The sequence below is a fragment of the Rhamphochromis longiceps genome, linkage group LG23 (assembly GCF_057381845.1).
Source record: "Rhamphochromis longiceps isolate RC_006_pf linkage group LG23, R_longiceps_female_GT1.1, whole genome shotgun sequence".
Taxonomy (NCBI): domain Eukaryota; kingdom Metazoa; phylum Chordata; class Actinopteri; order Cichliformes; family Cichlidae; genus Rhamphochromis; species Rhamphochromis longiceps.
Genome location: NC_140578.1, coordinates 47,624,078 through 47,637,274, shown reverse-complemented (window position 1 = coordinate 47,637,274; position 13,197 = coordinate 47,624,078). Strand labels below are relative to the sequence as shown.

Here is a 13,197-nt window from a genome sequence, read left to right as displayed (position 1 = left end):
CACATTTCATTTGATACTTAAAGCCTCAATAATTATGTCAATGAAACAAAACAAAAAAAGCAAGCTTCAAATATACTGGAACTCTATTCGTGTGTGTGTTTGTGTCTTCTTTGTTTTTTCATTGTGAAATTTGTGTTATTATTATTTTGACCCTATAAGTTGTAGAAGGTTTTTTTTACATGTGTTAGCTCATTTTTTTCTCTACTTAATCAAGTATTTTTTTCAGACTTTTGTTGTATGACTGTTGTATGACTTACATTTTAACTACTGATTTTATCTGTTTTGATTTTATCTGTTTTGATTTTATCTGTTTTGATTTTATATACTGTTTTGTTTGTTTGTTTCTTTGCTTGTTTTAATCAATTTTAAATCATGCTTTTTATTTGTTTTTGTTTCTAATGTCTCTGTAAAGCACTTTGAATCACCTTGTTGTTGAATTGTGCTATACATGTGCTACACAATAAACTTGCCTTGCCTATGACAGTGGAATCACAACAAAAGACTTGTTTTTAATCACTGTTTTTACTGTGATAAAAAAATGACTAGTTAAGCTGACAGAGTAATTTCTGAACGTTTTAATAAATCAAAGTGTTTTTTACTAAATAAAACACAGATGAAGAACGTGAGCGTGAAATTGTAACAAGATGAACATTTTAAAGAATTACACTTAAAACAACATGAAAGACTTACCTTTGCAACATCCTTGTTTCAGATAAAGTTTGAGTTCTTGCTGTGAAGCTGTTTTTTTATTATCAGGGTGGCTGTGGCACAATAAACCCAGATAAACTTCTAATCCAGCAACTCTTGTGTGTGAGTTTATTTCTATAAAATATAAATTGCTGTAGAAATATGTGTGCAAAGGTGAATGTGACTTTGTAGGAGTGAAAACGCTTTGACGTGTGCTCTTTTGTCCAGTGGCAATACTCTCCAATTAAACACACACCAGACAAATAATCCGATCAGACCTTGAACCATGTTTCTTTTCTATCTCTCGCCCATTTTTTTATTTAGAAAATACTGTGATATTTTATTAAAAATGTTGCAGAAAAACTTTATACAAGTGTCCAGAAATATGCGTAGTATTACCGAAGGCAAAACTGCAAATAAATACAAGACTAACTACTAAATAAGGACTTTTCAACTCTATATTAAAACCCTCGTTAGCTCGACTGGTTTATAGACCAAATGAATATATATTTAATAGAATTTACAAATGTAGCTTAAAATCATCTGCCTCTTTTTTCATAATAGGATGCAAAATGGAAAGAGAGTTATGACTACTCGTGTTGTAATTTCATAATAATTAGCATCATTAATATTTACACTCATTCACTTTTTTGTAACCCAAAATATCACAATCCTGGCACAATACTTTACATATTGCTAGCATATGACAATTTAAAATATCTAACATATATTTCTTTACAAACATATCCAACTAATATTAATACAAAAAAATCACTGCCTTTTTATTTCTAAATAATACATTGCTGGTCACATCGTAAGCACAGGCAGTGCTGAGACAGAAAACTGCTGGAAGCATAACAGGGTGACAGCAGGTGATGGGAGTGAGTCAGTCCATACTGTCAGACAGTAGATGTCTGAAATGCAAAGTAAAGCTCGTTCTACATGCAGTATCTAAAACGTGGACACGAAGCAATGCACGAGACAGTACTGTATGTGGTGACCTGCGAACCCGCAGTGTGCAACTCTCCGAGTGTGGGATTGTGATCGCAATTTGGTCATTGTGCGAAAATGAATGAAACACAAGTCGTAACAGGAAGAAAGAATGACCGATGTTCAGGTATATTTACACAAACCTCAACATAAAGCACAAGCAAAATAAAAATGAAAACAATAGTTTCAGGAGCAATTTTAATATTGTTTTTCTTCTTTAAAACTTTTTGTATTTCCACTCATGTCTATATACCTTTTTTCGTGTTCTTTTTATACAAAGTTTTCATAAATACATTTCATGTGCCCAAGTCAGGTGCATGGAGGAAAAGATGGTGTTCCATTGTTGCTTTTCACCAACTGTCGTCTTTGTCTGTCAACATAGAAACTGCTGTTTTTGTCTCATGAGATTATATAACAGTCATCCACTGGTTGCCCTTTGTCTTGGTAACACTCCTCGAAAACCTTCGTGACAATTTGCTCCAAACAGTTATTACTGTAATAACATTCATTTTGAATAGTTTTGTGAGTTTATGATCACTTTATATTGTATATGCTTTTCAAGAAGGCTTGGTAGCAAAATAACATCTGCTGAATAACTTATATTCTCCTCGTGTGGGTAGTTGTTAATCCAGAGGGAACCTGGCACAGTCCCGTCCCAGCTGAGCTATACCCGCGTGGTGGAGTGGCCGTGGGGCAAGTTGGTACTGTTCTGGCTGCCACCAAAAGTGTTGAAATTGTGCAGAGGCTGCATGCCAGCCAGGGAATTGGGGATCATGGTGATGGTGCTGGGAGTCATCAGTGGTATATCATCAGGTGACCTGCGGAGAGTCAGTGTGTAGTCTGGTGGGCAGGTGAGCCGCAGCGTGTCGTGGGCCTGAAGTGAGTCACACTCATGGTGGTGCTCGTGTTCTAGCTGTTGCTGCTTCATCTGTAGAGACATCAGTTCCTCACTCTGCAGATGGGCTACGTCATTGGCAGTAGATGGAGTATTGGTTGGAGCAGAGTTGCGCTGCGGGGTGGGGACGCGCTGGTTGGACTCATGGCGACGTTTGTCTTTCTTGTAGTAGAGTGCAGCAAAGGCGAGGATGTTCAGAAATAGCAGCGATGCTCCCACGGCGATCGTGACGCTGAGCTCAGTGGAGTAGTCCCGTTTGGTCTCAATCACCACAGTTGACTCATCAGTCAGGTCCCCGCTCTTGCGCTGGTTGGTTGTTTGCTTGGTGTTGGCAGAAGGAACTCCCGGGTGGCGTGTGGTGGAGGGCCAGTTGTTTTTACCCGGGAATCGTTTGGTATAAGGATACGGTGTAGTGTCCTGTGGAGGTATCTTAGTAGTAGTGGATACATATTGAAAAAATTCATTAATGTTGTGAAGGTGTGGAACCAGTTCGAGCCAGAACGCAACCTTGGTAGCTCGGTAGTGGTCTCGGACTCGAGGTTTGAGGCCAATGTGAAGGTAGAGCTGGTCCTTGGGGTTGTACTTTGTCCACGCTACCTCCTCGAAGCGGTTAGGCTTTGTGTGGATGAATTTGGTATCCTGTGGAACTGGCTGGTTTGGATCCCTGAAAGAGAAAAGCAGATAAAACCCTTTTCAATCAACATGCCAAGGATTTCTGGACAGCTAATTATTACTACATTACTGTATTTCTAATTCATTTTGACAAAGGAAATATACAGCTGTGAAAAAAGCTAAATATCTCATTCATTACCATTTAAAACACAGCGAACACAAAGTAACAAAGCAGGTTTTTCTGACTTTGAATTAGCTCTTCCTCAAATAGTTTTAAAGTGATGTGATAATACAATTCAACAATGTAAGAGTCCATTAGATTCAGTTAGCACGAATTTGTGACACTTCCAGATGAGTCATCAGCCCCAAACCCCAAAGTCTTTCATCTGTTTTCATCTGTTTGCTCCTTCTTTCCAAAGCTAATGTGTTTGGAGGTGACTCTGAATTTGAATGCACAAGCTGACAAAGTCTTCTGTGTCCTTAAACACCAATGACACGTTTCCAGGTTACATTTTCTTAATATTCAGTGTTACTCAGTGCACTTTTTGGTAGCTTGAGAAAGAGCTACCTCTCCAGTGACTTTGTGAGAATGATTTCATTAACTTTGAAGAATTGTGGAGGAGTGAAAGCTATACAACAACCTTGGAGCTGACACGCGGATTGTGGGTTGTTGTCTATCTCAGTACTCAAGAGGAACAGTTCACACATTGCATTTTAAGATGCAACAAGAAGCACTGTTTGTGACGTATTTTGTGATTACAGACAGATGTGTTGTGTACAGTCAGTTTCTGGCTGTCTGAATGAATGTGTTAGAAAATATCCGGTCTCTTGACGTTCTGTTCTGCTTGGTGATTTGCAGTCCAGCTCTTTTCAGTGCCTCGAATCCTTAGAATCCGTTTCTTTTAAAAGTATTATTATTATTATTATTACTGTGAATCTTTCGACGCTTAAGTGAAGCCTGAACTGAAACATAGCCAGAGTATAGTACTGCATATTGCTCTTTATGCACTGCTGCCCTCTCAAACTGACAAAAATGCAAAATTCACTTAATAGTTATGAAAGACATTTTTAATGCTATTAAGGCCAAGTTTAGCCTAAGAGCATATGTATAATTCCTACTGTCAGCAATTAAAGATTGTATTTTAAGGGGAAATGTTCATGATTAGCTCGTTGTGTGTGTGTGTGTGTGTGTGTGTGTGTGTGTGTGTGTGTGTGTGCGTGTGTGTGAGAGATGGTGGATTCAAATCCAGGGCCTTTTTGCTGTGAGGCAACAGTACTTATTGTAATTATTATTATTACTACAGAACTGCTGCCCCTGACACTCCATCCGTCCAGTTATTCCACATATCCAGAGCTGAGTCACAGGAGAAGCAGACCCCCCTCTTCCTAGCAGCCTCCTCCAGCTTTTCTGGTGGGACAGCCGAGAGATATAATCTCTTGTGTCTGCCCCAGGGCCTCCTTCCGATGGGACATGACCGGAACACCTCACCCAGGAGGCATCCGTGTCAGATGCTCAAACCACCTAAACTGACTCCTTTCAATGTGACTCTACTCTGAGCCCCTCCCAGATGGCCGAGAGGCCAGCCAACCTTTGGAGAAAGCTCATTTACGCCGCCTGTATCTGCGATCTCGTTCTTACAGTCACTACCCAAAGCTCGTAACCAGAAACGCAGATCAACTGTTAAATCGAGAGCTTCACTTTTACTCTCAGCTCTCTCTTCACCACAAAGCACTGGTATGTCTGATGACTTAAATCTACTGCCGAGTCTGTTTATTATTCTTAAAGTGTCTTATCTAGGCTCGAAACATGACCGTGTCCAATGAAATAAAGTCTTAAGGGAGAAAAAGCTGACCCAAGAGTTCTACAATCACAGTTTCCGATATGTTATTCCATATATTATCAAAAAATTCACAAAAATACCCACACACCTGCACACACACACTTGTATGTGTGCCTTCATATATATCAGAATATATAAGGAGCTTAGTAAAACTGGCTAGATATTGGAGAACTGGAGAATCAAACTAAATTATAATGTTATATTGTTATTAAATTGCTGGTCTTTGTAATCCTTTAAATGTTTATTAAACCCTGTTTTTTGTAAGCTATAGCTCAGAGCAGGTCATCTGCTAATTGGAAGGTTGGTGCTTTGATTCCTCCAGTCTGGATACCAAATATGCTTGGGCAGGATACTAACCCCATGTTGCTCTCCAATGCATCCATCAGAGTATGAATGTGTGTGAATGTTAGATAGAAAGCCCTTACATATAAAGAGCACAGTGTTTGTATGAGTGGGTGAATGAGGTAAGCTGTGTAAAGCGCTTTGATTGCTCTGATAGAAAAGAGCTGTATAAGAACCATTTACCATTTTACTCGATGTGATTGTGTTCTTTCCATAGTATTTACACAGTAGTAAAAAAATAAATATACCAGTGTAATGTATTGCTATATACCAAATAAATAAACAGCTAAACAAATACATTAGTGTAGACATTTATGGGATGGAAATTGTATTTACTAATATTTCACATGTCTGGTATACAGAAGTCAAAGCCACAGCTTGTGCTGTACTACCCTGAGCAAGCATGTCTGGCCTTGGAGGCTTTGCAGGTTGGGTAAAACTCTTACTCAAATAGCCTTATTTTGCTACAGAGATTAGCAGATGCCGTATGTAATCAAGGCACTGCACTGCACTGGTTTGAATCTATCTAACCGACTCCAATTTGTTCATGTAAATGAGGAGTTCTCTCCACACAGGTCTAATTGTGGTGTTACAGGGTTTTGTAATACGTGCTTTGCTTAGGCAGCATTATTAGAAGGCATAGCAAATTCAGATAAAACTCTGGATGGCATTACTTTGGACTTCAACGGACATTTTGAACAAATATGTCGGACTGCTTTCTTGCATTTGTGTAATAGCCCTAAAATCAGAAGCATCTTCTCTCAGGTGCTGCATAGAAAACAACATTATGCATTTCTTCTGGGCTGGACTACTGTATTTATTATCAGGAGTGCTAAAATGCTGCAGCATTTTGGATCAACTAGAAAGAGAGAGCAGATTTTGCCCATATTGGCTTGAATGTTCTTGAATAATCCGGGCCCATCTTATCTTAAAGCCCTTAAAGTACCATATCACCCCATTAGAGCACTGGATGGAAGTGTTCATCCATTCTCTTCCACTTATCCCTTTCAGGGTTGCGGTGGGGGTGGAGCCTATCCCAGCTGTCCTTAGGGTAAGAGGCAGGTTACACCCTGAACAGGTCATCAGTCAGTCGCAGGGCTAACACAGAGACAAACAACCATTCACACTCAGATTAACGCCTATGGGAATTTAAAGTTACCAATTAACCTAACCCCACTGTCTGCATGTCTTTGGACTGTGGGAGGAAGCCGGAGTACCCGGAGAGAACCCACAGAAACACAGGGCGAATGTGCAAACGCCACACAAAAAGGACCAGACCAGGTGGTGGAATCAAACTCAGGACCGTCTGGCTGTGAGGCAACAGTGCTAACCACCATGCTGCCGGCAGGCCCTAACTATATGCTTTAGCAAAAAGGAAAGTTTGAAGCCAAATCTTGAAAGTAGAGATAGTGTCTGTCTCCTGAATCCAAACTGGAAGCTGGTTCCACAGAAGAGGGGCCTGAAAACTGAAGGCTCTGGCTCCCATTCTACTTTTAAATCCTCCCCAAGTCTAATTCTGACAGAGGTTTCTTCCTGTTGTTAGGGAGTTTTTCTTTTCAGCTGTCACCAAATGCTTACTCTGTATTATTGTAGAGTCTTTAGTTTAAAATAAAAAAATGACTTGATGTGTCCAGTTTAGAAATAATTTAGAAATAAAACACACACAAAATGAGACCCCAGCTGACAAAAAGGCTCAAAACCAGAACTTTCTTGCTATGTAGCCAGCACAACGCCACCATTGCTTTCTGCACGTCTTTAAGAACTTTCACAAAAATGAAGACTGCAGTTGTATGTATCTGCTAAGCAGTCTGCTTCGTACTTACATCCATATCTGTCCAGACCTATTCAAACATTTGTTCACCACCTTCTGTTATTGAATAACAGAGCTGAATTACAAGCAGATTTTCTACCTTGTGTGGAAGACATGAATTTGTATTGAAGTTTGATCTCTTACCTTTGAGCGAGTGAGTGCCAAATTTGAAAAACCTCCTATAAAATGTTAAGGAGAGATATCATTTGGGCATGCCCATGGATGGCTGTCTGATTATGTAAACCCACGTTTCATTTCAAGTAAGGAAAAAAAGTCTGGAATTCAGATGGAGACATACAGAAAACAAACAGAACCAACAAAAACCAGCATCAGTGGCATTCATACCTAAACACTTCACAGTATTAATGCTTTCTATATTCTAAAGGTAATGTAGGCCATAGAAAATATTTCTATACAGTTTCCAGTTTTCAAAGACATGAGTGTAATATGTTCACAGCACCACCTGTGCCATTTCATAAATTTGTCCTCTCATTAAAAAGGTTGATCACAGCAACGCTGCGAGGCTTGCCCTCCAACTGGTGCTTACATATGGACTCATACATTAGGCGTTGCTAGCAGGTGGCGGCGTTTCACTTAAGGCCGGTCATCTCAGCACTAACATATGCTGGAACAATATGCCATCCCCTACCACTGCTATCAGCTTTAAGAAATGTCAATGTTTGAGGTCCTCCGTGCTTATTGAACAGCAAAATATATACTCCTCTTCCAGGTTTCCATCAAGCATCCCATCTGTTGGAAACAGCGACTCTTGCTGTAAGTTGGAATCCTACATCTGTGTTCCTGTCCATAAAGCAGGTGTTTTAAGGCATATAATTCACAGCTGCAATGCAATGTCACTACAGAGGTGCAACAGATACTTTCAGTGTTACTTTGTCCCAGCTGAAAATATCTATGAATAAAGTAGTATATTAAAAAATATTTAAAAAAATGTCTAGAATGTTTCAATCCTGTTTTAATTTGAGTTACAGTGATGGGGAATGAGGTAGAGGCCAAATACTTTGCTTTGGGAGAGGTAAATCAGCAAATGATGATATTATGAAGTGAACACAGTCTAAAACATTACTTAAGATTGCAGTTGCAATGCAGCTTTTATGATATCACTTCATGAAAAATGGGAAATATATGGCACTCATAAAACTGATAAAAGACAAAGAGAGGAAGTGAGGAAGCATTTAACGCAGTGAAGGCTGACATACTGCTGATTCTTCCACTTTCTAAATCAGTTGTGGAGACTTCAATATTAACATCGCTCTAGGACTGAACAGAGAGAGACTCAACTTTTGTTCGTCTGCCTGAAAAACATTCACTGTTTCCAAGGGAATGTGCTCGGTCCAGTCAGCAGCAACACACATGTAATGGGCCTGTAATCACTTTTCTCCTTTCCCTACATGTATGTCTGTGAAGATTCTCAGTCATCCAGGTCATCGTGCCACCACCATCTTTGAACAGAGGGCGGGGCTTACGACACCAACTATCCATCTATGATGCGGTTCTGAGATCCTTCCCAGACGCATTAATGCCCACATACATCTTGGGCCATTTGACCGCAGTAAGTCATATGATAGGGTGAGCTTAGGTTTCACAGTGAGTGTAGCTGAGATATAATGTACGAATTGTGAACATTCTCAAAACTGTATTGTACATAGGTTATACTTTTTTATTGTGTGAACTTTATTTTTTGTGGAACTGAGGTCCCGTGTGTCATTGTTGAAGTGGGACATTAATCAGTGTAACGCCACCTGCGGCCACATTGCGGGTGTGGGGTTTCCTAGCCAGAGCTGTACGGACTCCACACTGGGTGAGGAGAAGCCTGCTGCCGCTGTGTGACACTGATTTTGCTGCTGCACTCTGTTTTATAGGAATAAACCCTGTTTCCAGCCAGTCCGTGTCTGTTGTCACAACGCAGTCGACCATTTCACATCTGCTACATAAAAGTGGTGCCGTGACCCGGATGCATCTGATCAGCCGCTGCCGATCGCTGAGGTTGAGCTGAACACTTCCGACACCTGTAATATAAGTAAAATTATTCTGTGGGTCAGCAAAAAATTTCCAGTGTTCTGTTAGTAGGCATTTCTCCCAGTTACACCTGTTAGAGTCTAACTGAGCCGTGTTTACTTGTGTTGTATTTTTCTGAGTGATAGGTATTTTTGTATTCCTTTTGTTTCTGATCCCCTTTGTAGTTATTGCTAACCTCCTGTAAGCAACATGGCTGGTAGGGGCCAAGACTCCTTTAACCTTTTCACGCCAGTCGCTGGGAGAGGTTGGAGACTGTCTGGGGCAGATGAAGTGAGAGACAGGTCTATAATGTCGCATGATGAGCCAGCAGAGTCAGATGACATTATTCGAAATAAAGCTCATGAGCGCCAGTCCTCAACCCCTGCTTTGAGCGACGACAGCACACACAAAGAGCTACGTGAGCTCATTGGTGAATTGGGAACCCAGATAGGTGAATCAATCGCTAGCCGGCTACTATCCAGTCAAGTCCCACTTGGTCCAAACCAGACAGCTCCAGCCGAGTCCCCCAAAGTTAAGAGCCCTGACACCACTCTCGACCTCTCCAAAGTGAACTTAGTGGTCCGACAAGATATCAAAGACCCACCTATGTACAGAGGTGATGATGCGGATAAGTACTCTGTTCATGAGTGGATAGACATGATGGAAGTGTACTTAGAGAAGAGAGGGTTGTCTAGAGCCGTGCAGGTGGATGAAGTCTTAAACCACCTCCTCGGCAGAGCTAAAAACATTGTTAAGGTGGGTTTGAAAAGTAACTCATGTTCTGGTGTAGTGACCAACCCTGAGACCATCTATGCCATACTCAGGCGTTATTTTAGTGATAGTCCTGGCTCCTGTCAACCACTGGCTGACTTCTATGCCACCCAAGCAGTTGCAAAAGAGTTCCCAGTAGACTATTGGGTGAGGCTTAATATCGCTGCTGAGGCAGCTGACAAGCATTTACAGCGTCAGGGAGGCAAAATGGAGAACATGGAGGCAGAGATAGCCATGATGTTTATCAGAAATTGTCCTGATCCCAGCCTCGCCTGTGTTTTCAAATGTAAGCCCATCAGTAAATAGACAGTAATGGAGGTTCAGGAAGCCATTGATGAACACCAAAGAGAGTGTCATGCAAAAAAGAAGAGCCTGGGCTCTGCCAGACCCCATCCCCTCCTCGTGGCCACTGCGACAACCACAAGCGAGTCGCCTGAGTTTGAACTGAACCATGCCCAAGTAGGTACAGTAAAATGTTCCCAGGACAGCCCGGGTAAGGCTGCTGGAGCTGCCGCTTCAGACCCAAGTGCTCTAGACCGCGTGCTCAGTATGCTGGAGAGGGTGTTAGAGTGCTCCAACCAGCCTGTCCACCCCGTAATTAGACCACAGCCTCTAGCCTCAGCCAGGTTCCCTTCGTGCCAGGTTTGTGGCAATAGCTCACATTCCACGCGCACTCACTGCATGAGAGAGAGGAGATGTCTAGGTTGCCTGGAGGTTGGGCATCAGAGGAAAGACTGCCCCAGAGCAGCTGAGCCCATTACCCAGCAAAATAATCCCCAGGGAAACTAGGGTGCTTGCACTTGAGAGGGGACAGTGTGAGCGAAGAGTGTGAAACCCTCAATCCCAGTGATGACATACAGACTGTATACAAAGAAAGCCTGAAGTGTGCCCCACCTGGTACTGTTGTACTTTCCCAGAATATAGTAAGACTTGATGAGGCAGACAGCCTATTTTACACGAATGCATTGGTGAATGACAAAGTCTCTTTGCAGGCCCTTCTTGATACAGGTTCCATGGCGTGTACCTTGAGCGAAGAGGCGGAGCGAGAGTTAAAGAGCGCTGGGGTCGCATTGGAATTAAGCGACACTCGTACCGACATTGTGCTAGTGGGCTGTGGTGGAGTTCAGGTTAAACCCAAGAGTATATGCGAGTTGAAAATGGAAGTGTATGATTGTACGTTCAGAGTGCCTGCCCTAGTGGTCCCCGGTCAGAAAGATCAGTTGATTTTAGGGACAAATGTTATCAAACACCTCCTCAGACACTTCAGGCTGTCCCCCCATTTCTGGCAAGTCCTGAGCAAACCCGAATCAGCAGAAGCGCCTGAAATAGTGCAGTTTCTGAATATGCTGTCTGGCATTAACCGGTGGAGGGGTGACAAAATGCCAGATGTCATTGGCACTGTCAAACTAGCTCAGGCAGTGACTCTACTCCCCAAGCAAGAGCACCTTGTATGGGGCAGACTGCCAGCGTCATCACCCCTTTCCGAGGGCAGCGCCATTCTGGTTGAACCACCAAAATCGCAAACTCATAAAAAAGGTGTCATTGTCTGTAGAACTGTGGTTTCTATGAGTGGCGATAGGTGGGTCCCTGTTCGAATCCTGAACACATGTGATAAGCCTATCACATTGAGACGAAACGCTAAGGTAGCAGATGCTTCCGCTTGTGTAGCTGTTGAAGATCTCGAAGTGGCTTCTGACCAAAACCCAAGTGAGACCCTTAGGGTCCAGAGCCAGACAGTGTGTAGCGACGCACAGAGTAGCCCTCCCTCCTGCCCTAGCCTGCGTGACAGCTTGCAGAAGATGGGGTTGGAGGACCTAGACCTCAACTCTTGTGAAGTCTCAGACCACTGGAAGGCTCAGGTACTGCAACTGATCCACAGGTATGAGGATGTCTTTTCCAAGGGTAAGCTGGACTGTGGACTGGCAAAGGATTTTGTCCATCGCATCCATCTGTCTGACGACAGGCCGTTCAGACTTCCCTATCGGCGCGTCCCTCCAGGGCAGTACCACAAGTTGCGACAGGTGCTCACAGAGATGGAGGAGCGAGAGCTGATCCGCAAATCCAACAGTGAGTGGGCGTCCCCACTGGTACTGGTGTGGAAGAAGAATGGAGATCTCAGAATATGCGTGGACTACCGCTGGTTGAACGCACGCACAGTCAAGGATGCCCATCCCTTGCCCCACCAGTCAGACTGTCTGGCAGCCCTGGGAGGTAACGCAATTTTCAGTGCCATGGATCTCACCTCTGGCTTCTACAATATTGAGATGGCAGAGGAGGACAAAAAGCTAACGGCCTTCACAACACCAATGGGGCTCTACGAGTTTAACAGACTCCCCCAAGGCCTGTGCAACAGCCCGGCGAGCTTCATGCGTCTCATGATGGGCATATTTGGCGACCAGAATTTCCTAACCCTGCTGTGCTACCTGGACGACCTGCTTGTTTATGCACCCAATGAAGCAGAGGCTCTCAGGAGGTTGGAGATTGTGTTTAGCAGACTACGTGCCCATGGACTGAAACTGGCCCCCAAAAAATGTCATCTGCTCCGAAGGAGTGTGAGATTTCTGGGCCATGTTGTGACTGAAGGCGGGGTTTCGACCGATCCTGACAAGGTTAAGGCGATCACCGCTATCTCAGAGGCTGATCTCATGATGGAGGACGGGGTTACGCCATCCCAGAAGAAGATAAAGTCGTTTCTGGGTATGGTAATGTATTACCAACACTTCATACAGGACTGTTCTAAGATTGCCAGACCCCTTTTTACCCTGACTGCCGCTCCTAAAGGAAAGAAAGTAAATGCCCGAGGTGCTGCTTCTTTCCGGAGGCTCAGCCCAAGTGATTGGAAGAAGGAGCATGTTGACTCGTTTGAACGCTTGAAGGCTGCACTCCTTGACTCCGTTGTGCTTGCTCACCCTGATTTCAACAAACCATTTATCTTGTCGACAGACGCTTCACAGGACGGCTTGGGTGCTGTGCTGTCACAAGTCCAAGAGGGCGAGAGTAAAGCACGTCCCGTTGCATTTGCCAGCAAGGCCCTCGCCCGTGCACAGAGAAACTATCCCGCCCATCGCCTTGAGTTTCTGGCGCTAAAGTGGTCTGTCTGTGACAAATTCAGCCACTGGTTGAAGGGGCATAGCTTTACCGTCTGGACAGACAATAACCCCCTAACATATATTCTCACGAAGCCCAAGCTTGATGCATGTGAACAGAGGTGGGTGTCAAAGCTGTCCCCCTAC

At 43.2% G+C, this 13,197-nt stretch overlaps 1 protein-coding gene across 1 annotated transcript in view; it reads right to left on the bottom strand.

Annotated features, from left to right (window-relative positions):
* Positions 1-794: 794 nt before the first annotated feature.
* nlgn4xa (neuroligin 4 X-linked a) overlaps positions 795-13,197 on the bottom strand; it is a 134,291-nt gene continuing 121,888 nt past the window's right edge. The window contains exon 6 of the mRNA XM_085397741.1: positions 795-3,236. Coding sequence (XP_085253867.1) covers positions 2,342-3,236 — 895 coding nt within the window. The 3' untranslated portion in view covers positions 795-2,341. The remainder of the gene's footprint in view (positions 3,237-13,197) is intronic.